This window comes from Chelmon rostratus, chromosome 5, assembly GCF_017976325.1.
Source record: "Chelmon rostratus isolate fCheRos1 chromosome 5, fCheRos1.pri, whole genome shotgun sequence".
Classification (NCBI taxonomy): domain Eukaryota; kingdom Metazoa; phylum Chordata; class Actinopteri; order Chaetodontiformes; family Chaetodontidae; genus Chelmon; species Chelmon rostratus.
This window is the reverse complement of record NC_055662.1, coordinates 3,264,318-3,292,282: the sequence shown is the minus strand read 5'-3', so window position 1 is coordinate 3,292,282 and position 27,965 is coordinate 3,264,318. Positions and strand designations below refer to the sequence as shown.

The 27,965-nt window shown below is 40.6% G+C and overlaps 1 protein-coding gene and 1 long non-coding RNA gene across 2 annotated transcripts; both read left to right on the top strand.

Moving 5' to 3' along the window:
• Positions 1–3,047: 3,047 nt before the first annotated feature.
• On the top strand, positions 3,048–4,174 carry ier3 (immediate early response 3). The gene has a single exon (XM_041937803.1). It carries the CDS (start codon positions 3,121–3,123, stop codon positions 3,706–3,708), a length of 588 nt encoding a protein of 195 aa, XP_041793737.1. The 5' UTR covers positions 3,048–3,120; the 3' UTR covers positions 3,709–4,174.
• Positions 4,175–16,998: 12,824 nt separating this feature from the next.
• LOC121607179 lies at positions 16,999–18,268 on the top strand. Its single transcript, XR_006006865.1, has 3 exons — positions 16,999–17,185; positions 17,363–17,416; positions 18,015–18,268. It is a non-coding gene; the product is annotated as an uncharacterized LOC121607179 (long non-coding RNA).
• Positions 18,269–27,965: the final 9,697 nt, after the last annotated feature.

Below are 27,965 nucleotides of genomic sequence, written 5' to 3'. Positions count from 1 at the left end.
TCCAGCAGACACACGGCTACATAATCATCCCATTGGGGTTGTGTTCTAGTCCGCCTGATGAATGTATATTCACTCTCTTTTAGCTCTGTAATTGGTCTCCACCAACTCCTGAGAAAAATATGTGGCTGCTCAATGTCCCACGTGTTTCTCTGTCTGCTGAATGGTGATGAGCAGCAGCTCGTGTACAGTGGGTTTATTGCATCTTGTTAAAGGCACTGAGACATTGAACATGCTGCACAAGACAAAAATACAGACAAAAAGAGACAAAACATCTTATTTTGTATAAATGTAAAATGTATAAATGCACTGTGTAAACCATAGCACTGAAGAAACACAATCTGGTTTCCCTGTACACTGAATATCGAGGGACAGAATGATAATAAATGCTACCTTCTATGCTCTTAAAAATGCAGAGCATAGGAAAAAAAGAGCAAGCATTATGTAAATTTTACGGACATGTTGGCCGGTTGGATTGGATTTCAGTGGGATTATTTAGTATAACTGCCTGACTCTGAGAACAGATGACCCAAAAAAGCTCTTTCCCTGCAGAACAGGATGGTGTCAGACATGTCTTAACATGATCCGGCAGCAGCGCCAAGAAGTGAAACTAGACATGTCGGTGCAGAGGCTGCAGAGATTCCAGGGAAATGGAATACAATATACAGAAATATACTGAGTCCTCACAATTCATTGACTGAGGCTTGGGTTGGAAAGTGATATTTTGTTTGTTTAAATCTGTATGAACGTTCTACATTTTGTTCCCAATTATTCTCTCACCTCGTCAGTTATTCCACATTTTCTGCTACAAATTTCATCCAAACTTATTTCCATATCTAACTGCGCCAAAAAGGGTATTCATTCATGTTTTAAAGCTCCATGACATTGTCCTGCAACTGGAAGCTAAACACTAGTGAGGGATCTCCTGACGTACATTTAGTTTAACTGCCAAGCTTCCACATGTGAACATGAACGTTGGTTTGACGTGATTTTCTACAAAATGTTATGGTTCAAAACAGAAGTAGTGAAACAGCTATTTTCTTCATCAAAAACTGTTTAACAAACAAACTTACGAGTAAAAAAAGATTTTGGGGAAATCTGAAACAGAAAATCTTCCTGAATGAGCTGCAACAGTAGAACTGCATTGAAAGAAAAGTAAATTTAAAAGCCATTCAATTAAAAATTATACTCAGAACAGTATCAGTATAAACAGCTCCTCAGTCTCTCTCTCACACACGCACACGCACAGCACACACTTCTCATGAAAAAGTAGCGTCTTTGATTTGGACGTTCACAAGTGTAACGTCCTGTGATTTCACCACCCAGAATGACCACAGAGCGCAGGGTGACAAAAATCACATGTTGGAAAATCACTAAAACTCCCCCGTATAATGTACATTTTCAGGCAAGCAGAGATATTTTTAGAATCGGTTCAAAGAGTCATCAAACAGATGCTGCTTGTGTGGAACAGGATTTTAATGCTAATGCAATTACTGAATTGTAATTGTCTAATATATTCAAGTTTGATAACTTTATCTCAAAAGCTTGGAAACGAAGGCAAGATGAACGATTTAACAAGTATTTCCACTGATGTCTACAGTCTTATATAGTAAATGATTTAATCAGTGATTTCTGAAATTTGTTGTGGACAATAAAGCTCTGAAGATTTCATTGTGAACACGTTTTTTAATTGTTAGAAAATATATACGCAGCCGTCTCTTTGCTACTTCTCTGAGTTTATGGTGTCTTGTAAACCTCATTGATTCATTCATTTATTCTAAACATGCAGATTTCTGTGTATGTTTTCTCTTCAGCTAAATTGCCTCAACAGCGACTTCACTGAGCTCCACCTCAGTGTTTGGGGTCAACATCAGGTGAAGTCATGTTGGCTAAAAATGCACCCCTCGGTTTTTGTTACAACACTCTTCAAAATCCCAAATGACTGCATTTTGCAGCCCAGCTCACGTCGTCACAGCGCTGGCAGGAAGTTCAGGCAGTCAGAGGGCTTGCTGACCTGTTTGCTGAACATGACCCGTATTACTGAAAACATAAAGCTGAACAGACGGCACTCAATGTGGTACAGGTGTGAATGTTAATTTTTAAAACTAGGCTCTGTTGTCACTTTCTAGAATGAACTGTGTGTGTGTGTGTGTGTGTGTGTGTGTGTGTGTGTGTCTGTGCATTTGTGCGTGTGTCCCTCCAGCTTTAGGGAGGAAGTTACATGCATTGCTCAAAGCATTTTTTTGTGTTGCTTTTCTCTGTATATTTTTACATCATCTACATGACAAATCCGCCACTTGCCTGCGGGTCAAAATGAAGGAGGAACTTAGTAATTCATTCATTCATTCACTCATTCATTCATTCTTCCTCAGGTTTCAGTTTGTGTTCGGTGTGAAATCTGAACTCTGTAGGCCTGTACAGTAAAAACAAACAAACGAAAAGAAACACCTGTGGATGTGGACTTGAAGGAAGTTTCCAGCAGAGTAGTCTCACATGTGCTTGGGCACATGTCGTGCTGTCTGCAGTGTTTACAGTCAACTGAAGCCTCCTGATCCTCTGATTGACTGGCACTGTTGAATATCATGTGAATATCATGTGAAGGTGACATTGTCACAACCGCGTGAACAGCAACATGAAACAAAATACTCTGGCACATCCTGATCTTTTATTAGGCCTATATGTATCATGTTTTCATGTTTAAATAAGACATTTCATAATGTGCGTTATATCAACAATTATCTTTTTTTTCTCACTGAATATATAAGTATATAAGTAGCCTATATTCACATCAGGCCCTCTTTTTGACTTGTTGCCACATAGTTGAGTGTAATTATTTTACCAAACCCTGATGATTCAGCTTCTCGCTGGCTGCTCGCTCCGGAGTCACAGCCTCGGCCACAAACGTAGAAATATGCAATTATCTGTGTTATTTTCCCACTTGAGCAATAAGGTGCGTTGGCTGAACCTCAGGGAGTGGCCTGCTGTGTATGGGCGTTTCTAAAAGCACAACCTGAACGAGAAAGATATAAATTGTGTGCTCTCCGCGGCGGTAAGGATATCTGACTTTGTGAACGCTCAAGGAGAAAGAAACCCGAGAGAAAGCGACACAAAACTCGAAGAAAAATGTACTCACGCTCAAACAGCATGACTCTGACTGTTCAGCAGGAGAGCTTCGCCTTCTCCAGGATGGCAACCCGCAGCACGGAGCCCGAGGTCTTCACCTTCGAGCGGATACCGACTCAGGCCACCGCCGTGCGCTCCTTCGTGCCCATCCGGCCGAAGAAGCGCTGCACTCGGGTTATGTACCCCGCTAAAGTCCGCATGCACCTTCCCCCACCGGAGAAGAGCCAGGCAAAGCGCTGGCTGGTCATCCTGTGCCTGGTGGTTCTGTGGCAGATCTACACCGAGGAGCCCTGCGCCGAGACGCCGCTGGGCAGCGCAGACAGCCCGGTCAGCGACTACCAGGGTTTCTCCTTCCAGTCCGCCGAGGAGCAGGTGCGACAGTTCCAGGACCTCAGCGCCAGCTCCGAGCTCCTGTCAGCCTCACCGAGCAGCTGTGACGACAGCGCGTCCAGCGAACAGATCATCCCGGGCACCACCTGCCCCAAGCCCGCCGAGGAGACCGAGACCAGCCGGTCCTTCGAGCAGAGCGCCGGGAAGAGCTACATGGTGGCTCTGCTTGTCTACCATAGACTGGGCAGCGACAACTAGACCTGTGGGACTGGTTTAACTGCAATCCGCCCGGTCTGGGCTCCTGGGATCGAAATGAGCCGAGATGGAGTTGATCCTGAGTAGCTTCTGGCGAGCAGCGGTGCGCCCTGCGCGGCGCAGCCGGGAGGAAGCTCCATGCGCAGGCTTCTCCCTGCCAGCAGTCCCCCTGAAAGTGGAGAAGGACACAGTCTGGAATGGGACATTTGAAAGAAAGAAAGAACACTTGCAAAAAACTGAAACTTGAACTCAAGAAAACTTGAACTCATCTCTGTGTAATTCACACATAGACTCTAGCTGCACTAACAGGCCTGCGGGCAAACGTCACTACTGTCGGTCACCGAGCTGAAACTGACACTGTCTGTTGTGTAAATGTCTAATTTAGTTATTTATTCTATTTGCTATTTATTGATTTAATAATTTTAATAAAAAAATGTCTGAACGAAGTTTCTGTTTCCAGCCTTTTCAATGAAGTGCACAAAGTGACTGTTTTCTAAATGTTTCTATTCATTAATCTGAACACTGAATGAATAATGTGTTTATTAGCTGCTACTTGCAGATTGCATTGGATCATAATCAAGACATCTAGATAGATAGATATACTTTATTTATCCCAAGCTGGGAAATTGCAGTGCAGCAGCAGCATTACACACAGTGAAATAAGTGAAAATAAGTGGAATAGGACTACAAAGAACAAACTACTATACATAATAAAATATCAAAATAGCGAGCAGTAAAAAGATTATATACATAATAATAAAATAGCAAACAGTAGTAATAAGAAGTATTGTATAAAAAAAGAGTATATACAGCAAATGGCAGTGTGTAGAAAATAAAGTTTACCATGACTGTAAGTTATGACTTGCGATTTTTTTTTAGCTGTTATTGTACAGTGTAATGGCATGTGCAGGAAAGATTTCCTGTGTCTGTCCCTTCGACAGCGGAGCTGTAGCAGCCTGTGGGAGAAGGTGCTCCGCTGTCTGTCCACTGTGTGATGGAGAGGGTGCTGATCATTGTCCATGATGGATAGCAGTTTATTCAGCAACCTCTCCAACACTGCAACATTAACTCATTTCTGTTTCCAATACTCAAATTACATAAGAACATTAGGCATTTTAAAACCAGAAGGCATCAAACAAGTTTTAAATTCTCACATTTTATGTAAGGCAGCAATTTTCCAAATTCCCTAAGGCAACATGTTTTTCTGCTTTTTGGAATATTCATTTTTGCATAACGACCAAAGAAACTGGTCTTTACACTTCATGCAGATGCATATTTTCTAGAGTAGGCTTCTAACTGAGCATTAAAACAAAATCTTTCCAACTGCAAAGAAACACTGAGCCCACAGTGGCTCAGAAAACATGATCTGATAACAGGGACTGACACAGAAAAAGATGGGGAAAGAGCTTGACTGGCCATGACCTCAACCCTGCATCCTACCCCTGTGGGATGAGGTGGAATGACCTCACCAACCAGCATCAGTGATGAAAATCTGGTAAGAGCAACAGAAGACTCAACATGCTGTCACAGTGAATGGGGTAGAACTGATGCTATTGCATTTAAAACTACATATGCCAACAGACACACTGAGGAATATTTGGGATTTTAGCTTCAGAGTGATTTCTGCAGACTCTGAGGAAAACTTTCCTCCACAGAATCACTTTCTTGTTTTCACTTTTCATCTTTTTATTGGCTGAGCTATAAAATCTGATGGGTGCTGAGTCACGGGCCGTCAGTGTGGAGCTGCAGCAGCTTCAGCTTACATCACAGCTTCATCCAGTGATGAGTAACATGGTTCAAGTGTCTGAAAACCTTGCAGACTGCACTGTTATTCTAATGATGAATATACGGTAACTCATGCCATTGGCATATAGCTCATGGAGCTTATTCACCGCTCACCGATGCATTACCTCACAGATAGAGGTGAGGGCGCTGCTTCAGCTCAGTGACGGAGGGCAGCTGCCGCCTCGGGGCTTCTGGGGAAGACCTGTTGATGTTGATGTTGGCGGTTGCCATGCAGATATCGTCACGTATAACTCACGTTCACTTCGACAGGTAATATGACAGGTTGGGGGGGGGGGGGTAGTCATATGTGACTCAGGTCTACTTATTAAATGACAGAAACAAACACATTAGGCCTCATACTTTCAGTTATGAGGTATGAAACTTCCTGGTTCTGGTTCCTGGTTCTGCTACAGAAGAAAGAAAAGCTCATTAAAAATCCCACTGACATTTGTCATTACTTAAACAACTAAAAATGGAGTGGCTTACTTCATATGTTTCGGCAAAGACTGTAATTTTTTTGAAAAACAATCAAATACCATTGTTTATTCAATATTTCTGTGTTCTGTGGTGGTCTTTAACGAACACCATTTCCCATAAGCCCACAGACAGTCACAGGTCAGTGTCACAGCAGTCAGTCCATGAGTGCATGGAGAGGCCGAGGTTAGTTCAAACATGTCTGTAACAACAGCAGGACAGAGACATTTAAACCAAATTTCCTGAAAAAAATTTTAAAGAAAACATGACTTGATATGTTTCGATCCACCAGCTTCATAGCAATGAGTTCATTGTTCCAGTAAGAGCTCAAATGATGGAAAACCACGTGGAAAACATGATGGAAATAAGACATTTCTGTGGGTTTCATGAAATAATGCGAGGAAGGTTAAAGTCTCCTCATCGCTCCACACAGATCTGATGCTTTCAGCCGGAAGCTTGAGTGACGTTTAAGCCACTTGCTTCATGTATGTCATCATTTGTTCATTAAGTCTGTTTCCATTTGGGTTTCATCCACACACCAGCTTTTACACCTCAGGCAAGAGGAAACAATGAATGGGAACACTTTATGACAGAAGCGCCCACACTGACACACCGGTTAATGTTGATGGCAGCTGTTGTATTTGAAGATTTCAATTAGTAGTAGAATCTGCTGCAGTGGAGCTGATTTGTCTTAGAATATGGACAGTACACTGTGCAGGAACATGAAGACAATATAAAAAATAACAGATTGCTTTTTATATCTGACACAGATCTGATCTCTAGCCATTGAACCTCAATCTGAACAGCAACGCCCCTCACCACCCACCCACAACACAATAGTGGATTAGAGCATGTGGTCTGACTCAACTGCACCTGTGTAAGGTGCAAGTTGAAGAGAAAGAGGCTTTAAGGATCAAACACCATTTTTCACCTTAAATTTCCAGGAAGCATGTGATGCCCTTTCACCACTATCTGTGTTTGTATGTGAGGGAAAAGGCTTTTGTGTGATCAGAAAGACACCTCTGCTCACTGAATGCAATGTAAATCCACCATACATGGGCGATGGTTCACACAGGCTTAACAGCCAATCAGAGAGCAGCAGTGCCAGATACACTGTAAAACTACAGGTGTCACTCAACCTTTATTTAAATCATGAAGATTCAATGACAACACCACCCTCACTTGATGATATTGAGAGTACAGTTAAAGCAAAAGAAATACACACAAATCTGATCACGTGAATTGGTTAAATAATGGGTGACTGTGGGACCAGTTTGGTGATGCCTTTAAGGACAAAATAAATTGAAACCAATAGAAGGAAAAATAGAAACCAAGATGTTGTTGACAGTGACTGTCAGTGTGAGCCTCAAACAGTCCAACCTGAACTGGGCAGCAGTTCATTTAACACAGATGCTTCATGGTTCCTCCTGCAGGATGCTGCAGTGTGTTTACACTGAAACTAGAACATGACCCGACAAGCTAAACTGAGCAGTCAGACAGAACAAGAAGGGTTCTTTTTTTTTTTTTTTTTTGCTGTTAGACCGGTTTAAAGTTTCTTCACAGGGCTTTTTATTCCATCAGTTTTTAGCAGAGTGTTCATGTCCTTAGCCCTCACAGCACCTGGAACAGAACGGATCAGGAGTCAACCAAGGAAGTGTAAACACATCGCCTCTATTTCTTTGTCATCTGCAGGGAGTCGTGACTGATCAGGTTCAGACTGGGTCCTGCTCCTTCAGTCCACTTTATTTTCTAGCACAGTTTTACAGATCAGCATTTCTCTTTTAATGTTGTAGCTATAGCCTCCAGTTAAAAGTTCAAATGTTGATCCTCGCCTGTGTGATCGCGTGTTTGTCAATGCAGTAAAAAAATCCATCGGCTCTTTCCTGGAAATTGCTCAGAGGAAGCAAACCGGGAATCTACTGAAACGACATCCTCTTGTTTCTCAGCCAGAAACTTTCTCTTGCCAAAAGCTTTTCCTTAATTTCTCCCCACAGGTGCAAAAGTGCAGGTCAGCCAACTGTGTGTCAAAAATAAGGCTTTCTACAGAGGGTGAACTGTAGAATAACATTCATTTCAGGTGCAAATCCATCAACAGAAAGGTAATGAATCATTTTAGGAAGCTTTGAGCAGTTTATAAATCACTCTGATGACAAATCAAACACCAAAAATCACTCATTGCGCTGAAAGAATACTGTTGTTGATGTCAGAGAAATCCAGCTGTGGAGCTTCCTTATGTAAACATTAAGTCGTTATGCACGACTTCTAATGTAAACCATCATGTAACCGAGTGGTTATTAAAGCGGCCCTCCAGTCTGCCACGTGCAGCTCTGTGTTCTGATGTTACATAATAAAAAGATATTTGGAGAATCGCCTGGTCTAGTCTGAACCTGTCTGAGCCTCATTACCTCAGCTGGCTTATTCCAGCCACAACTGCTGTGGAAAATTACCTAAAATCACTTCATTCTCCTTCAGGTTTCAGCTCACAAGAAACCAGATCTAAAAAGATACATTTTTTTTTTACTTAAAAGATGTTTGAGTAAAAAAAGTACTAGTGTGAAGGCAATCTGTCACCTCACAGTGAGATGAATCCAGCACATCGGCCCTTTAACATCAGTCCAGACTTCATTTAGTTTAGTTTAAATGTGTGAATGCACTCTCCTTCCACCATTCCACCATCATATTTTGTATTATATGTACGTTTATTAAAGTTATTGTATATGGCCAAACAAAATATACATTTTTGAAATGAATGCAATAAGTTTTTGTCAAATTTGAGTGACTAAACACATTTTCTCTCACTTTCCCTAAATTTATTTGTCATGAGAACACTGTGATCATCTCTACTGGAGGTTGTGTCCACTGTGCCCCACAGCTCTGGACCAACTATAGCTGATCAGATATCAGCTCGCTGAATATTTTCAAAAGAAAGCTAAAACCTGATCTCGTCACTTTAGTCTTTGAAGCTATGACTCCCTGATACAGGTCTGAGACTTTGGTGCTTTGCCTGGCACTCATGTACTGCTGCACTCCTTCTGAATCATAGTATTTTACTTGACTTTATGCAGTCTGTGTAATCTATTTTTTCTCACTTACTGCAGGTGATTTCTTTCTTTTAAAGCACTTTGAGCTATAGTTCCTGTATGAAAGATGTAATAAAGTTCTTCTCCTTCTTATCATCATTATCATCATCATCATCACCACTGTGAATACGCTCCAGAGTTTGTTCCTGGTTGTCCAGGGAAATTACAAAAACAATTTCAGTAGGAAAATATCTTTGTTGTTTTGTTTCTATTTACTTTCTGTCTCTTTGTGTTTTTATGTCTCCTCCCAGTAAAACGTGAAGTTGAGGACACTTCACCACAACACTGAAAACAGTTTTGGCCTCCAGAGCTTCATGCTGTTTGTTTGTGTTGTTAAACACCAAATGGATTGCGGGCTCTTCCAGCCAAGGTCAGATAAGCACCATTTACTCACCAAATTATTATCATCATGAGAGTTTCAGGTCTAAACTGCCGACCACATAGATAACACGCTCATTTCAGGTTGTGTTATGCATTGTTAGAAGCTTTAGATAGCTTAGCTTTGTGATAGCAGAGTGATTCAGTCCCTCTGGAGCTGGATTGTTCAAATAGCTTTTTTATAACAATTTCTATTGTTATTTTTGTCCATAAATATTCAGCATTAAAAAATAAACACAACCTAATTTTTCCTTTGTTTTGTTTAAAACATAAATGGTATGAACTAATGTATATTGTCTGCATTTGTTCAATTCTGGCAAATCCAACAAAAGGCTTGAAAGAGGTGAACTCCAGACTTGTGGAATTTGTAGTAAGTTAACATGATTTGTTTGTTAAGACAGTTTCTCTGAGGCGATGTGTAGTTTGGCTGTGTTCATCCTACCAGGTGCTGCTCAGGAGGTGGTTGAGGAGTTTGTGAAAGTCCCTTTTCTGTTCAATTGTACTGACGCACTTCCAATTGCACTTTGGTAATAGGTGCAGCCTACACCACCTGTATCACCTGAGCTGAGTTTCAATCGTCATAACAAGGCTGAATCAGTAAACTGCATGACTTCCTGTGCAGCAGGAACCACAAGCACATGTGTAAAACCGCATATAGTAGAAAAAAAAGATAAGAAGAGGAAGTGGATTGAAAGCCGAAGCAAAAGAAGACATTTACTGAAAAACACTCTGCAGATTGATTAACTTTTGTTAAATCTTCTGAACTACATGTTTACATTTTTGTCAAACATTTTTGAGGACAGTAGATTTTTGTCTGGGCGGCTCCTTGGCTCCCAGTTAATTCTGTATGGTATTAAAGAGAGCACATTGATCGGAAAGTCTTTTCTGTGTTACCTTACAACTGTAATATATATAGTTCACTAGTCAACTACAACAGGTTCATTCCATATGGAAATGAATGAAAACGCCTGGAAATAGGTGATAGATTCAAATTGTTGGCTGTGATGTAAACTATGAGCAATATGTAGTAAATGGGCGGGAGCTTGCATAACTACTGGTATGATCTTTTAAACGTCACAACAAACAGCTGTGTGAGAGCATCTGGAAGGATTGTGTGTCGTATTTGTGAATCTAGTGTCGTGCTGTTGTTTTCGGCTGTTTGTTTTATCAGTGTGGCCTGTTCATGTTATTCCATCGACTGTGGACTGTGACTAACAGGCTGCGTCTGCTGAGGTTCAACCGCTGTATGATAACACACTCAGCTCAGCCTCCTTTATACCTCAGCACACACACGCCTGCCAACGGCGCACCTGTACAATCAGCTGCAGTGACAGAAGAGCTCAGTTGGAATGTTTTTGTATTCAAGGAAAACTGTGAATGTTTGTGTTTAAGTGAGGAGGTGACCTCACCAACCAGCTGCCAATCGGAAGTTGTGGTCATCTGCCACCCACCCACACACACACACAAACACACACACTACAAGTGTGCGGCAGAAACCTCAGTGGAAACTCTCCACTCAGCTCCGTCGCGTGACAGCTCTTTATACACAATAAGCAGAACTACAAACAGACTTCATCCATATTATTATCACCGGTAAACACACAAACACACACACACACACAGTCAGGACCAGTTTTAATATGGAAACAATCATTAATCATACTGGAAATATGAAAAACTTGATATACTGAGTAAAACAGTTCCCTTAATGTTTAGGCTGTTAGAGGTAAATTCAGGACAAACGTGGAAAACACAAAGATGACTTACGTAACACAAAGATGACTAATGTTGCAAAGATGACTTATGTCTCTTAGTGAAATGTAATCTCCAGGCAGCTGCTCAAATCACGCAAATCCTGTTTAACTATATTAATGGATTTAAGCTCCAGTTTCACTCTGAGCCTTCTGGTATCATTATAGACACAGGCCTATAAAGCTACTGTAAAATCAATCAATCAATAATCAATCGGTCAATAAAAATGCAGTTCTCTGCCTGTATATTTATCCTGGAGCCTTCTGTGAAGCAGTGTTTTTGGTCAGTAAACTTCTGGCATCAGTCAGCCTGGTGAAAAGGTTTGTCCTCCTGCCGTTCTTTCGACCTGATGGATGCTTCATCAGCGTTAACACCTGGTGTGAGTTCAGATCAGTGATATAAAAACAGTTTCATTTGAAAAATCTCTCAGTCAGGCTCAGTCAAGGTTGTTGATTTAGCTGCTCAGAGCTCACATCTGAGACCATGACCTGTGGTCGTGGCTCAAAAATGTTCAGAAACTGAAGTCTGCTCTGCTGTTAGCATGCCGCACCTGTTGAATGGGAACATGTCGGTGCTAAGCATGCGACATTCAGCATAACATCAGCATCTTAACATACACACACTTAACATTTTAATTATTTCACTGGCGCTCACTGGTTTTGTTTACATGCTAGTGTTTAGCATGTAAAGCATGTTATGAATATCATGCTAATATACTAACCTTAGTACGTTAAGTTGTTCATGTTTAGTTGTCCATAGCATGTTGTCCAAGCACTGGTTTTTCGTTGGACCAGTCAAAGTGAAAACTACATCCGTTGTGTTGTTTCAATGTAATGGTTGTAAGCCAATTTGGTGGCTTTTATGATGCACATTTATGAATTTTGAAAAAAAAGTAGTTTTATGCAAATTAGCGACAACAGGCGTTAATGCTTAAATGCAAGCATTAACATCTGTTAAACGCCGCTAATTTGCATCATACCTAAATTTATATCTATTGTATGTGCTGCAGAAAAATTAACAAACTCCTCTTAATTTAGGATCAATTTCAAAGCAAAAACACAAAGAATTAATTTTTTAATATAATTCTCAATAAATTCAGGCGTCAAGGGGTTAACATGTGCTGCTGCTATGTACGATGTGTTTTACATTTACATATAGCATTTAGCATGTTAGTGTAACATGCTAACAGTGTAGCATACTATTGCTGTTGCTCATCTTCGAGTAGAGTTGGGGCTGGCAGAAAATTGTTTCCTTTTTTATTTTCATAGAAATGAGAAAGATTTTGCCAGCCGGCATTTCTTCGTAATTTTTGCTGCAAAAACCTTTGTTTCCCTCTGGATTACTGCAGTTTCCTCCTGTTCTTGTCACTTTGCACTTTGCTGACCCTGTAATCCACCTCACAGTAAACATGGCTTGTGTCCCAACACCAAAATTTTGATCAGTTGCTGGAAAAATAAAGGTTGAAAGTGAAGGGAAAATGAAAGAGCACTGTGGATAGAGGTGAACAGGTTTTTTTTCACAACTGAGTCAAGAAGGGACACGATCAAGACTAAAGAGGACAAACAGAAGGTTTCCCTCTCCACACTTGCTCCATCACTCCTCCTCCTCCTTTTCTTTCTCTACATACCAACACTGTGAGTCATCTCTGGCAGGAAGCGTTGAAAAGCTCGCCAGCTCATAACGGAGAGGAGAGGAAGGGAGGAAAGATGGAAGGGCCGGAGCTGAAATCTGAGAGAGAAGAGGGCGGAGGAGGGAGGACAAACCAGAGGAAATAGAGGAAGAAAAGAGGGAGGGTATTTGACGGGAGATTCCCTGGATGAAGACCAGAGGTCAGGATTTCCCAAGAAACTTGAGCCATCAGTGATGTTTGAACATGAAAAAAACAGCCTTGTCAGAATAACATCACAGTTTTTTTTAAGTATTATACTTCTGCTTTTCAGAAAAATACTATGTTTTCTGACTCCTCCAAAGTACTATGGACTCAAACAGAGAATTTGTAGAGATGCTAACAGCTGATGTCAGTCTGTCTGTCAGTTGGTTATTGATCCACAGCTTTGGTCGAGACTGAAATATCCCAACACATATTCTATTGGATAACTTTTCATCCTGCACCATGAACAGGTTCCTGTCCAATGACTTTCCCATCAGCCAGCACTTTATGTTTAGAGCTAATAAGCAAGCCTGCCAACACAATAATCTAGGATGGTGAACACCTGCTTAACATTAGCATGTTAGCATTGACATTGTGTCAGCATGGAGATTTTTGCATTTAGTCCAAGTAGCACTGTGCCCAAATACAGCCTCACAGAGCTGCTAGCATGGCCTTCGACTCTTAGCTGTAAGTGAAAAAGACAAAATGCTATTCCAGTCTGATCCTGAGTGTTCATCAGGATGTTTGGGTGGACAGGAACCATTTTGGGTTGATTACTGTGGAATCACTTTATCAATCAACTTTACTGGCTTCATCAGAAAAACCAAAAGAATTTTTCATTTATTAACGTGCATTAATGTTTCCCTCACAACGACCTCTGGTGGCTGTGTGAGTCAGGAGGAACTAAAGCAAGTGTTTCTTTTGTTAAGCTGTATTTCTCACAGTAAAACTTTGTAGCCTAAAGGTGGGGTGGGTGGATGAATCAACTCATTGTGTGACATTGACTTGGGACGCTGCTGTTTCACACCAACAGCCAACACTTGTTTTCTTCAACCCTGATCTTGATCTTTCCCAAAACACGGCCGAGTAGTTTTGCTGCCAAACCTAATTGTAGCAGATCAGGTAGAGATGAATCATGGCTGTAATTGTCATATGGAATACAGGCGCACTAGAAACCACTCACATGTGTCACCTCTCAAGGTAATGGTGACCTATTTTGTTCCGATGACGGTGCAAACTGACGAACTTCCAATAACGGTTACTGTCCAATGTTCATGCTATCGGCCTGTGGTTGTTTAGGCAGTGCACTGAATGAAATAACTAGAGCAACATTACAGGCATAGATGAAAGTGAAGGTGAGGGATGAACCACGCTGGTGAAAACGTATGGCTGAGTGCTATTTAAAAACTCAGACAGCAGCAGCGCTTTGTGATGATTGGCTTGAGGCGTGGAAGTGGGACCTCAGATGACATTTTTTTTAATGTCAGGTAATTATTTGTCTAGAAATTCTTCAGTTGTGAATGTGTTTCTGTTGGTTTGAGGTCTGGGGTGTTAACTTTACTGTGTGCCTTTATAAATCTGTAACTCTTTTCACTCAGTAAAAAGAAAATGTGTGGTTTTGTAGCTATGTAGGCCACATTCTTGTGAGAACAGGTTCATGTGTGCTGATATTCTGGGCTCTGTTTTACTCAACAGTTTCTCTTAACGTTCGATCGCTGAGTAATATGAAAATCCTTTAACAAGTTATTTTAAAATCTCCTGTGTTCATTTTGCCTTAGAGCTACAAAAATCCAGGATTAGAAAGGAATTTGAAGCATCTGAAGTATCTGCGTGGTGAGAAACACCCAGAGGCCTGGCCGGGTGGAGCGCCATTCAGGTGCAGAGTCATACATCAAACGCCTGTGAAGTCAGTCAGTTACTAATCTGAGCTCTTTCCCACACGTCCCGGTCCTTCAACAAAGCCGCTACGCACTGCAACGGACCAATCAGAGAACAGATCACCCCTTCATTCATACAGAAAAAACGCCATCAGACCTCTGTCATGAACATTAACGTGCCACACATACCAGAGGAGGCACAGAGGCTGGAACGCCATGTGTCCATGCCAGCAGCATTGCTGAGATAACAAAAGAAGGTGCAGCATGTCACAGACTGCAACACACCTGAACACCTCACCTGACGCTCTCATGGGATTACAACATCTCTTTGACTTGAACTGAAAGACTCGAGACAGGTGCTGGGATGTGCTTTTCTTTTGAAACTGCAGTCACCTGAGATCATAGAATACTGTTCAGGGGTTCACAAGCTCATTCCTTAGTCACGTCTTGTGATTGGGTCGGCAGACAAGGCTCAGACGTTAGTCCCAGTTACCCCAGCTCACCAGAGAGAAGGAGACTCATTCTGAATCTGTCATTTAGGAGCTGACAGCAAATTCTCTCGTGTGACGTTAATGTGGGAACTCAGCAGCAACAACACACAACACAGTTAATGTTACCATGACAACAATGTTAACGATCGGGAAAGAAGCCACATTAAATTATTATTATTATTATTTTTATTCTAAATTATTGATCGGTGGGAAACTCACTTGAAATTGAAAAGGTTACATTTCATAACATATTGTAGCCCATTCATAAGATGAGGGAGGGCAGGAGTCCTTACTTGCATTTGTCCAATGGCCAGAATTTTTCTCTGGGGGCCAAACTAAAAGAGAAAAAAAAACAACAGGATTTTTTTGGTCCGTCCTCAATTTCCGTCACCTCTCTCTTTGAGCCATGCGACCTGGGTTCAGGCCCGGCCCTCTGCCTCTTCCTGGTGGCGTCTTTCTCTCAGGAGGCTTTTAGTTTCCTGGACCCTGAGCTCTCCGAGCCAGACTCAGAGACCCTGCTCTTCTTTGGTGGCGTGCCTCTGTCAGCACTGGCCTTTCTCTTTCCACTTCTGACAGAGACGTCTCTGGACTCTGAGCTGCTGTTGAAGCGGGTTGTACAGCTTGTTGGCTGTATTTAGTGAATTCATGTCAACACAGAGCCAGACCTCAGATAAGCTGTCAATGTTTTTAAAAAGGATAATTCAGTGTACTATGACACTGCTTGATAGGCATTACTGTAACTACTGGTGAAAAGTAATAAAGTACATTTCCTTATCTACTGTACTGAATTACAAAAAGCAATTTGATTTGGCACTGAGCCAAACCCTCATGAAGAACGTGCATTATATCAACTGAACAGTGATGACAAACATGGAAATACTCCAGTGAATATAGACTTTTTTTGTGCATCATTTTTCAGTGTTTAACATCAAAGCCATACTTGTGCTGATCCTGTGCATGACAAAGTGAGACCAAATGAATATTCAGAACTGGATTTAATTTGGGGGGCAAATTTCTGACAACAAAATAAAGACAACCAATTTAGTGAATTCCACATTTGGAGCCAAAAGGATTGGCTGTTTCCAAATTATCATGATATACTTAGAATATAGAATTTGTAATGTTTGTCTTAAAATTATCCTTCACAGGTGCTTGATCATATGATCATAGCGACCACATGTCTGATTGGCCTGTAGTCATATGTCACTCCCAGTGTTATTTCTACTGGCTTGACATCTCCCCATTTTAGGTTGAAGTATTTATTTAGTTTCCACTCTGTCTTCAGATTTGTGAACAGGTTTTCAAATTTTTCAAAACGTTCTTTTATGACATATGTTTGGCTCAGTTTCAGGCAAAGCAGAAATAATGGTGTTCTTTGTGAGCAGAGCTCACTTGTTAGTTCCTCCAAATCTCCTACAAACTGCTGGAAATCCCACTCCCCTGTAATTTGGCCTCGATGGATGCACACGTTTCTTTGGTTGGATCTTTAGTAAGTCCTGAATAATTGCTTTTAGAAGCGGTGCTGGCTGGTTCAGTAGTCTGGCTCTCAGATCTCTCTTTCTGGGTGACTCCATCTTTTTCCCCACATCATGTTGTACACTGTTGTCTGCAGGAATGTGTAAAAATTCCCCAATGCAGCATCATGAGACTGATGAAGCACAAAATGTGCTTTGATAAGTTCATCAAATGCCCAGAGGGAGTGGTTTTGCATGGGGTGAGATGCTTATCCATGGTGATGTAGACGCTGTCAGTCTCACTCAACAGGAGGTACGGCTGCCAACCCTGCTGGCTGCAGAGAACTGCAGCATGACTCAGGTTAAGATATGGAAACTCGATGCAAGAATAATGTGCAGCTGCACACAGAACTTCATTATGGAAGTGATTTTTGAAGCATCCTCTCACTGGCTATTGCAAGATGGGAATGCTCATGAAGACTTGATTTCATATTGATCAAGATTTTAACAACCCTCATTTACACATGTGGCTGAGAAGGTGACCTGACAAATTATTCTAATCACTTTAATAATATAATTACCTTTTGAAAAACAGTCTCATCTCAACAAAAAGCTTCTCTTCAAGATCAAGAATCAACAAAAATACTCACTCAAAGACTCAATGATGAATTAATTTTGAATTATAATTATTAATTATTTTTTGGCTCCTTATTAGGGGTTTGCAAGCTGATGACCATCACTCTCAGGACAGACTGGACCTCTTCCACTGGTGAGTTACATTAGATGAGTGTTTTTTAGTATTCTGGACAGCTTCACACACGTCAGATTTAAAAAAAACTTTATTATTATTTATTTTTGGCCAGGCCAAAGGGGAGGGTCAGTACATCCATCACACCAGGTCGCATCAAAATATCTCGAAAAGTACCAGCCAGATTGGTATGAAAACTTTGCTTTGGTACTCACGCTCCTCAGAGGATGAACCCTTTGAATTGAGCTCATGATGTTTTTTCCAGCGCCACCCTCAGGACAAACTGAGGTCCAGACCAGAAAGTCATTGTCATTGTACATCTGTGGTTAAGTTTGCATTTTAGTCAAGGTAAGGAAAGTTTGTGGTTTTGGTTAAATGTTCTTGTTGGCTTTCTTTATATTAAACCCAGACCAAGAACTTTGCCTGACCTTAACCTTAAGTGCTGCCAGTGTCTAACCATGAAGAGTCTAATGATACTATAGATGCATTGAGGGGTGTTGTAGATTTTATAGACTGGTTGATATTGAACACATCCAAAACTGTAGTTTGCGTGTATGATGTGACAGAGTTTCAAAGGCTAACACAGAATCTCTCTTACTCAATCGCTTTATCTCTGCAGACAGTAAATGCAGCGTAAAGACACACCCTGGACTCACTGTGGAGGAACTCAGCTTTGTGATGAAAGTGGATCTTCCCATCTGTGATGCAACAGCTCTGATGAGTGCAACACTTCCCTTTTTTCTACTCGACATCCGTTTACTCAGACTCCACCGAGGGAGCAGCTCCGATTTTTTTTTTCCTAGCTCACTTTAAATGTTTTGGCACTATAGCAAAATCACAAAAATCATATAAAAATGTTCTGAGACTCCCTGATTGCTTGTTGAAGCTTGATATTTTTAAATTTGTCATTGTTCTCCTTCTCCTCCTTTTTGGGGGACATTGCACTGTTTTAGTAACACGTAAACTCCTGGAGATAATGGTGTTGAATACTGTTCTTAGAAGCAGTCGTCAAAGCAGTTGTGGTAATAGTAGCACTATTAGGCTATTATTAAATGATTAAATTAAAATTGCATTCATATTTTCATTTGAAAGTAATGTGAAATATTATTCAGAAATTAATTAATTCACATATACAGATATTATCTGTATATAATCCTTCTTCGCTTGAAGTGAAATGATCTCCTCCAGCTCCTGATTGAGCCGACAGCAAAGGCAGCTTTCTGTAAACACCATGAAGATTTACACTTCCTGGTCTCATTCAATCAGTTCTTCCTCTGGCAGCAGAGAGGAGACGAGCCTTCAGAGGAACGAAGGGAATGTTGGCCGACAGCCAGAAAGACGATGAGACAAGTCCAGCAAGGTGATTTCACACATTCGACAATCATACTGAGAGTCTGGATTTCATGTAAAAAGAGAGCGTGGCCGGGTGGAAAACTACAGAAAGACGACAGGAAGGAAGCAAATTCAGAGGGTTCAAATCATCACATTTCTCTTTCAAGTTCATTCATGAAATTAAAATTAAAGTAGCATTTTCATTCAGGTACAAACCACCACCTCAAATACTTACGTTGACAGCCAACCTCGAAATTAGATTAAATCCATAGATGCATGTACTTCAATCAGACAGTAAAACAGTTAAACTAGATTGATGCTGCCCAGCCGGCTGGATCAGATCAATGACGTCAGAGGCGTCTGCAGAGTGTTGAAATGCGGAACCAGGAGAGGAATGAACACTAGGTGAGACATATCTGATGCTGAGCTCATCAGTTCTGTTCAGAGAAACAGTTTGAAAGGATTGTGGGAAGCGAATGTTTCATGAACACCCTTACTGGTGCTTCTTTACTTGAGGACAAGCCCTCAGTCCTGTATTGCATTGGACGCTGGTACTGCAAGTAAATCAGTGTGGAATCCTTTAAATGCAGGATTCTGGCCTTTACACAGACGTTTCAGCCAGGAGAATTGCTCATTCATCCAAAACTTGCAGTATTCTGGACCCTGGACGTCCATTTCTCATGTTACGCATGTTTTTGTCGTCATGTTTGTCCAGCTGACTGAGTGACTCTGTGTGACAGCGTCCAGATAAATCTCCCTCTGACCTCCAGTCCTCCTCCACTCTGCCTTTGTTTGCTTAAATGAATCATAAAGTCTTTGCGTTGATGGTGATGGCAGCGTGCGGCGGCTCTGTGAGTGCACGAAACAAACGATCGCACAGAGTTTCTCGCTCCCACACTCGACTCCTCCTCCTCCGCTCTGATAAATGACCTTTATCTGCAGACATGATGATGACTAAAGAGCTATTTTTGAACACAGACTCTGTAGAAATCTGGGTTTTTTGAAGCAAAGCTGAGTTACATGATACAATTTTCAGTGAATCTGGGAAAAACAGAGATGAGTCTGGAATTTGTGTGTCTTTCCAGAAACAATGACCTGGTTTCCTCAGGATAATCTGCAGACTGAAAAGTTTCTGTTGGAGCTATTTTCTGTCAAAGCAGCTCCTCTTCTGAGTGCAGATAAAACAGCTGGCAGGCCTACTTGAGGAGATGCACAAGATGTTTTTATGTTTGTTTTTTAACAACATTGAAGAAGAGCATTGGTTTCTGTCCTGAATGAATTGTGTCTTTGTGTGAAGTACAGAAATGGGGACATGAACTGGGTCAGACTTCAGCCAGCTGGACCACATCCATCTGTTAAATAACCTGATGGTCCACCGGGTCGCCTCGAACTGAGAGTCTGTAGGCTTTTATTCCAGAACTCCCTGAAGGTTGAGGGACCTTTACAGCTGTATAGGGTTTGTACAGCTAACCTTTGCTGACTGCAGCATCTTCAGCTTGTGTACTGCTTCATTCACAAAGCAAGGAAGTTCTCCAGTATGGATATTAGGACGAGGGTCAGATTTATCTGTATAGTACCTGGTTGAGTCCCTGAGATTAGTTCCTCTGGTCCAACAGTTCTTGGAACCTGTTGGACCAAAAGGTGCTGAGATAATCCTAGAGTTTGAAAGCCTGAATGAGACAAGGTGTGGCTTTTTTTCTTCTAAGTATATTAATAATTATTAGTTTCACTAATTTACCCAGTCAGTAATATAGTTAATTGAGCTTGAAGGTTAACTTTTGACTTTGAAAATGGAAGTCTTTCCGAAAAATGGGACATTTGAACATCCATGTCAATGAAGTTCATGTGATATGACTGAAAGCTCCAGAACGAGGCAGTAAGTGGACACCCAGTGCTGAGTCGAGGATGAACTGCTGTTTTCCAACATTTCAGTAATACCACTTAAAAAATCGCAAATATTATTTGCATAAGTACAGAATTGTATGTTGGCTTTTGAGTAATTGTCTTGATTTTAACGGCCACAGTGGAAAAAGCTGGATATCACAGTTTGGAAGTGATGAAATGTGAAATAAATGCATGCATGAAATTCTATAGTCTATACAAGTTATTACAGATTAAACTACCTACCAATATGTCAAGTAGTTAAAAAGAGCTTGACCTTCACCAGCTGCACCATTACAGTGATGAACACATTAATGCCCCAATAACTGTAATCCAGTGATTTCTGAAATTTGCTATCCTTCATTACTTTTGGTACTTTGACTGCATTTTGCCGTGAAAATGTTCACTAATGTACTTAAGTATAATTTTGAATGCAAGGATTTTACTTGTAAAAGTGAATTTCCACACTGATGTACTGGTAGTTTTACTGAAGTATAAGGTCACTTCTTTCACCCCATGGATGAATGATGAAGACTTGTTTCTTTAGTGTTTGCTCATAATGAAAAATTAGCTGAGGAGCCAAATGCTGCAAGTATGAACGAGCAGTAAAAAGAAGAATATCCCCGGCAGTCTCATCTGTGGAGGGTCTGACTAACTGCTGAGGCCCTCAGTAGAGCTTTAAGAGTTTTAAGAGGCTGACTGAGGAGTAAACCCATGATGAAATGAAAAGTGATGACGCTGATGTTTACAGTCTGCGGAGGATGGAGCTGCTCTCACAGCCACATTTGGGCAAGTTTACAACGAATGTTTGGATGGTGAGACGCTCTGGTTCCTGCTGCAGCCGGCAGTTGTTATCAGTTGTTTGACATCTTCTGCACTCTGTGGACGACCTGCAGGAGTTTCTGTCTTCTCCTGGCCTGTCCTTTCATTCGATGTCTCTGTTTTATGATGTTTTGTTGATGTTGTTATAATTTACACATTCAAGGATAAACTTGTTTCCTCTTTGCAAACATGTTTTGAACAGTGAAATTTTTCTTTATCAGGTACAAGTAAATCATGGTGTCCAGAGTTTTGCATAAACTCAAGCTCGTGGTTTCAGTGAATGAACATATCAGGGCATCAGCTAGAAGGTGAGTGCACTGTGTTTTACCCGGCATGCTGGCATGGTAGTGCAGCTGGCAGTTCAGACGCAGCAGGAGTTTTATGAACAAAGCAGTACAGATTCCAACAGAAACAAATCTCTGTGCGATGTCAGGGTCTGAAAAAACACGTTCAAACATCAGCCCCATCGGCAACGAAAGAGAAACGACACATCGAAGCAGCCGACCAGTCTGGGGAAATATCTGCGAGCGATGATGATCACAAGAAATCATTAACAAAGGGTCAGACCACGAGCCAGCGGCTGCAGAGTTCCTCCACCCAAGTCAAACTCACAGCATTGTGTAAAGGAACAGTCACCTTCAGCCCTCAACAACAAGCAGCAGGAAGTATCCAGTATTCACTGTACTTAAGTGTAATACCACTCTGTGAAAATACTCCATTACAAGTAAAAGTCCTGCATTCAAAACCTCACTGAAGTCAAAGTATTCAAGTATCAAAAGTAAAGGTGTGCAGTAAAGTGCTCCCTCAGTGTTCTGCTGTGATGCTGCAGGTTTAATATCACTGCTGCGTTCATGTGTCTGCTGTGTTTCACCGCTGGTGGATGTTCATGGTTGAGCTCATCTGAACTACTTCACATACTGTTGAGTACTTTAATCTACAGCGAACATCATATTCTATAATGATATGTTTGCAGTGTCTCTGTCCTGTGAGAACCACGTACAGTGTCCCTAAAGTCGTTTCCTGAGCTCAGAAAAACGGCCTGTTTTCAGCTGTTTGACGATGCATTTTACACCTAATCCAAGAGGTTTATTTATCATCAGCAGCAGGAGAAGTTTCTCAAGGAACACTTAGAAAGGTTGGAGATACATGGTTTTCACCGGACAGGAATGACATGGGGAGAAAATGTCATCTGAAAAATAACTAGTAACTAAAGCTGGGAGATGAATGTAGCGGAGTAAATGAAAACACTCAAGTAAAGTACAAGTACCTTGAATTTATATTTAAGTACAGTACTTGAGTATAAGTAAAATAAAGTAGACAGACTTGTACTAGAGGACATTGTGAAGAAGATCTGCAGCCTTTGCTCATTTAAAAAAACAGAAAGAAAGAAAGAAATGAAATGTGAACTAGTTCACGCTCAGGTGTGAACTGCACTCTGGGCTCTCGTGGAGTGTGAACTTGCACGGCACTGATGACGTCCATATAGCATGCATGTTTTCCAGTGCAGCTAATTATAATTCAGCTGCTCTTCACTGGTGGAAGCCTTTCAAACTGTTTGGGCTCAACATCTTCAAACAGGACGGATGACACAGACCGTTTCCTCTAGTTAATGGATTTCCTCTCTGGCAGCAAAACATCAGTGAGGAACTTCTGCTGCATAAACTTGACTAGCTGGACACGTGTGGCTCCGGTTAACTGGCAGTATTAATGTGCTCATCGCTCTCATGCTGCTGCTGGTAAAGACTTTTAAGCTTTTCCCTTGTTTCTTTGCTTTTTCAAGACAAACTGTTCTGTCATTTTCAGTCAAAAACAAAGTTAAACACAATGAAAACTGTTCTCTTTAGCCTCAGTTTATTCATAAAATAAATCAAAAACCTTCCATTTCTTCCAAGTAAAATACATATGAGCACATTCATACATAGACATGTACGTATTTACGTTGTACTGTATGAATACGAAATGCAACAAAGGTCTGAAGCTGCAATCAAATGGGGAATGACGCCTCATACATTCTTTTTGAAAAGTGTGAGCAGCGAGGGAAAAGCAGCTGTGAGACTTCCAATGGGAAGATAAGCAAGCGTGCAACAGTTACACATCTACAGTATGTTACAGTGTTGTGTAATTTCAAGGTAAAAAGGTGTCAATAAGACAGCTTCAGATAAGCTTTAGGTTGTGTTTGTAATTTATTTTTAAAAGCATTTTATTATAAATGCTCATTGAGCAGCTAGGCTTTAAACATACAAAGCTTTAAATGCTTTCCACAGAGAGCAAAGTTACCAAGTTGAAAAATTAACAAGACAACAACCATTTTCCCGGTTTTCATGGCGTCTTGGATTTGAATATTTCGCTCTTAGTAAGTAACAAGCAGATTTTCATTCAGCATATGGACGGTGTTGGAACAGCTGAAGCTCAGGCCAAGAGGTCAGCGAATGTCCCTCTATCTGTCAGCAGGATGAGCTCCACTGTGATAACACATGAGTCAGTGAGTAACATCGGACTTTTATCATGACACCACCGTCAGCAAACAACTTCACTTCCTTTCTGTGTCTACCACGCTCCATGATACCATATCTGAGCTAAAGGTCAAAGGGGCTAAATGGGTGATGTTCAGTGAGTTAAAAAGTGATGCAGAAAGACAGAATTTATGAGATCCAGGAGGGAAAAAAATGCATGCAAACGCATTGATTCTTCACGGTCTACAGAAGATGAATCCTACTGACTTTGCTGATCCTCTTTTCCTCCAGCACCGCCACGAGCATGACATTTGTAGTTTTGTGTGAAATAGCTCAACAACTGTTGGATGGATTGCCTTAGGATGTGGCTCACTCATTCATGTTTTTCTCAAGATATCATTTGTCTAGCAGTTTGGTTTATAACCAAATACCTTCAAAACTAAGGACATTCCCATCAGCATTAAGATCTGGGCCTTGTGTTTAGTGCTAATAAGCAAATGTTGGCATGCTAACACGCTAAACTTAGATGGTGAAAATAATACATTTACATTACACCTGCAAAACAACAGCACACGCTGATGTTAGCGTTAAGCCCCAAAGCACTGCTGTGTCCCAAAGCACTGCTGGTCTTGTTAAGCAATCATCAGTCAGTTTAGAGCCGTTAATGTGATTTCTGTATCAGGCATTTAAAACAAAACCCCCAAACTCTTTAGTTGGAATAAAAATAAATCATGTGATGGAAAAACACAGAAGGCAGAAAGTCACTGACCATCAAAACAATCACAGCACTGATGATTATTTCATTGTTTTCTTTTACCCTTGATTTATTCGATAGTGCGTCATTACTCTGAGTTTGTAGTCGCATCCTAAATATTTGGCTCAAACTGTGGAGGAGGGAGCTGAACTGTTGTTCACAGTTATTTTCCAGCAACTTTACACTCATGTGTGTGCGTGTGCATGTGTGTGTGTGTGTGTGTGTGTGTTTGGTGGCTCCCCTCTAATTGCCTTTGTTTTAATGTATACAGTAGGACACAGTTGCGTCACTAAACACACACACACACACACGGTGAGGGGGACCCTCTCAACACTGAAGAGAGGAGGAACTGCAGAGAGGAAGTGATGTCACATGTGGGATGAGGAAACTGTGCTTTGAAGGAGAAGAATGAAAACAAGAGAAACAGCTCCCCCTGCTGGACAGTTGTATCTGCTGATGGAAAAAAGAAAAGGAATGCAGAGAGGAAGGAAAGTAGAAAATATACCAGCCAGGTTTTATCATTTCTCATCTTGTGTTCGGGAAGGAAACAGCTTGAGAACAACAGGGAAGGATGGCGAGATGGAGAGAGTTGAGGAAAAAGATTGAAAGAAGTCTGTGATGTGGTGTGATCTCTCCTCAGATGAATGATGAAGTGACCAAATTCAATAAATGAAAACTGAGGCATGCAGTACATATACTGTAAGTACTGTACTTAAGTACAATTTTGAGGTATTCATACATTACTTGAGTATTTCCATTTTTTGCTATGTCTGCTTCACTCCATTTCAAAGGTAAATATTGGACTTTCAACTTGACTGCAGTTAAACATTTTCAACAAACTACTATTTTACATACAACTCAGATGGTTTCACTGAAATAATTTGTTAAGGAAAAAAACAGGAAATATGAGAGAAAAAAACTAGCATAAAGATTTGTGTATCAGAACTTTTTTTTCCCCTCTCTCTCATTAATCATTTCACGATCCCTCAGATTTATCTGGTGGCCCTTTGGAGGGGCCCGACCCCTACGTTGGGTACCACTGGACTGAACTAGCTGTGTATAAAGTAATTAAAACTGGCTCCACCTGGAGCAGCTACAACAGAGAAAAGCTGCTTACACACTGATGCATCACTATGAACAAAGCAATAATGTCAGCTGTCAGTCACAGGAGACATTTTACTGCAGAAGTTTTACTTTTCATACTAGAACTACATCTTACTGATGCTGAGTTCACCAAACTCTGTATACTAATGATAACTCTGCCAAACAAAACAACATTAAATGATAACACTGACAGGGTGTTCTGCTTAGTGGAAACTTTTCATTTTAAGCACATTTTTCCTATAATACTTTTGTACTTTTACCTGTAATAATAATAATAATATTTTGAACCTTTGCTTGTGATTTGTTACTTTTTAACACGGAGGTATTCTACTTTTACTGAGGTGAAGCATCTAAAGACTGGTTCTGCCACCTCATCACTTCACTGGTGTGTGGTGACAGAGGAAAGACGGTCTGAGTTTCTGCAGCTTTGAAACGTTTTACTGTGACGCTCTGCTGCCCCCTGCTGTCAAAAACACGTAAACACACCCTGTCTCTCCATGGGGGATTTAAGGTTGAAAGAAGAAAAAAAAAGATTGAAAGAAAAAAAAAAAGAAATGAATGACGCTGAGCGATATACTGCTGAGGTAGCTGAACTGTAGATCAGATCATTAATCAAACAATCAATTAGGCAATGTACAGGAAAACTGTCCATCCCTGTTATTAGTGTTACATCAGTCTAATTTTACCTATTTTAAATGGCACATATTGCATACTTAGTTTAAATGAATGAAAGAATTGTATTCATATTTGTTTTATTAGTACCAACATGTCGATCCTATATGTCACTTTGCTCAGAAACATCTGGAAATTACTACTGGTAAAAAACACTTTCTTACAAACATTTATGTGCAGCGCTGTCAGATAATGCACCATACACACTGTCCTCTAACTGATTGATTTGTATAGTTTTTTGTTTGTTTTCATCCTCCGTATGTGTTTCTCTGTTGCTTGTATTGCTGTATATTTGATTGCCCTAATTATAATTAAAATTGTAAAATGTAATGTTGCAATCTTTCTTATCTAATCAGATAAAACTGATTCCCTTATTATACCCCCTTTTCTTTATTTTATCCCCTCATGTAATGAATGTATTTTACATGGATTTTTGTTCCATTAATGAAATATACTTATTTAAAAAACAAAAACAAAAAAAAAAATTAAAACTGACCACTTCATTTAAACTGTCTTTAATGGCTTGAACTTTTCAAATTCAGGCATGCCTCATGCTATTTAGTGCATTTTAAGGTTTGGTAGGTTAGTAGTATAAGCAAGTTGCAGAAAGTGTGCATATTATCCATTAACAAATTATTTAATATTTTAGTCAACTCATTTATCCATTTACTCTGTTAACGCCACTGGCTGAACCCTAAATGTAAAGTACAAATTAAAAGGTTCTGTCATTTTATTTTGTGCTTTTTAAGTGGTTTTATTCATTAAAACACTTCAATGCATGATTAAACACCGGTTTTAAAAACCCTTGATGTATAACAATACATACAATACTAACTTCTTTATTGGGATGTTGGAGTGAAGGTGTGATTAAGAGCTTGACATTTCACTTTTTAAAATTAAGTGAAAACTTAAATGATCTTTGGTTTGTTATCACAGAAAAAAGTACAACTTTCAGTCCTTTCCAGAGGTGGAAGAAGCAATCAGAATATCTACTGCAGTGAAAGTACAGAAGTGTCAGCATCAGCGTATACTGAAGGAGGTCATGCATTAGGCAGAATAGCCCATTTCAGAATCATGCATTCATTATTTGACTGTAATCACTGATACATTCATACATGTGTTTGCATCTTTAATATTGCAGCTGATAAAGCTGGACCTCAGTTATAAATAATCTGGATTTGAATATTTGCCTCTGAAATGTAGTGCAATGGAAGTATAAAGTATCTTAAAATGGAAATACTCACATAAAGTACAAGTACCTCAAAACTGTACTTAAGTGAACTAAACTTGAATAATGTGCTTTCTCCACTGGCACATACAGCACTCTATCACCCTCTATTATAGACGCTCAACTGGTGGAAACTGGTGGAGAAAAGTCTGCCCTCCGTAGTTCCCTTCGTAAGGCCCTAGTGCGGATTTCCTTTAAGTTCTCAGATGTCAGACACTCAGGGGGCTCATGTTGCCTTCCTCCTCCTCCTCCTCCTCCTCCTCCTCCTCTTAGGAAACGGGATGTGATGTAAATACACAGCAACTTTTTTTTTTGTCCCCCCTC

What these genes read in the sequence shown, in the direction of transcription:
- ier3 (XM_041937803.1), top strand. Translation starts at nt 3,121, where the DNA reads ATGTACTCACGCTCAAACAGCATGACTCTGACTGTTCAGCAGGAGAGC.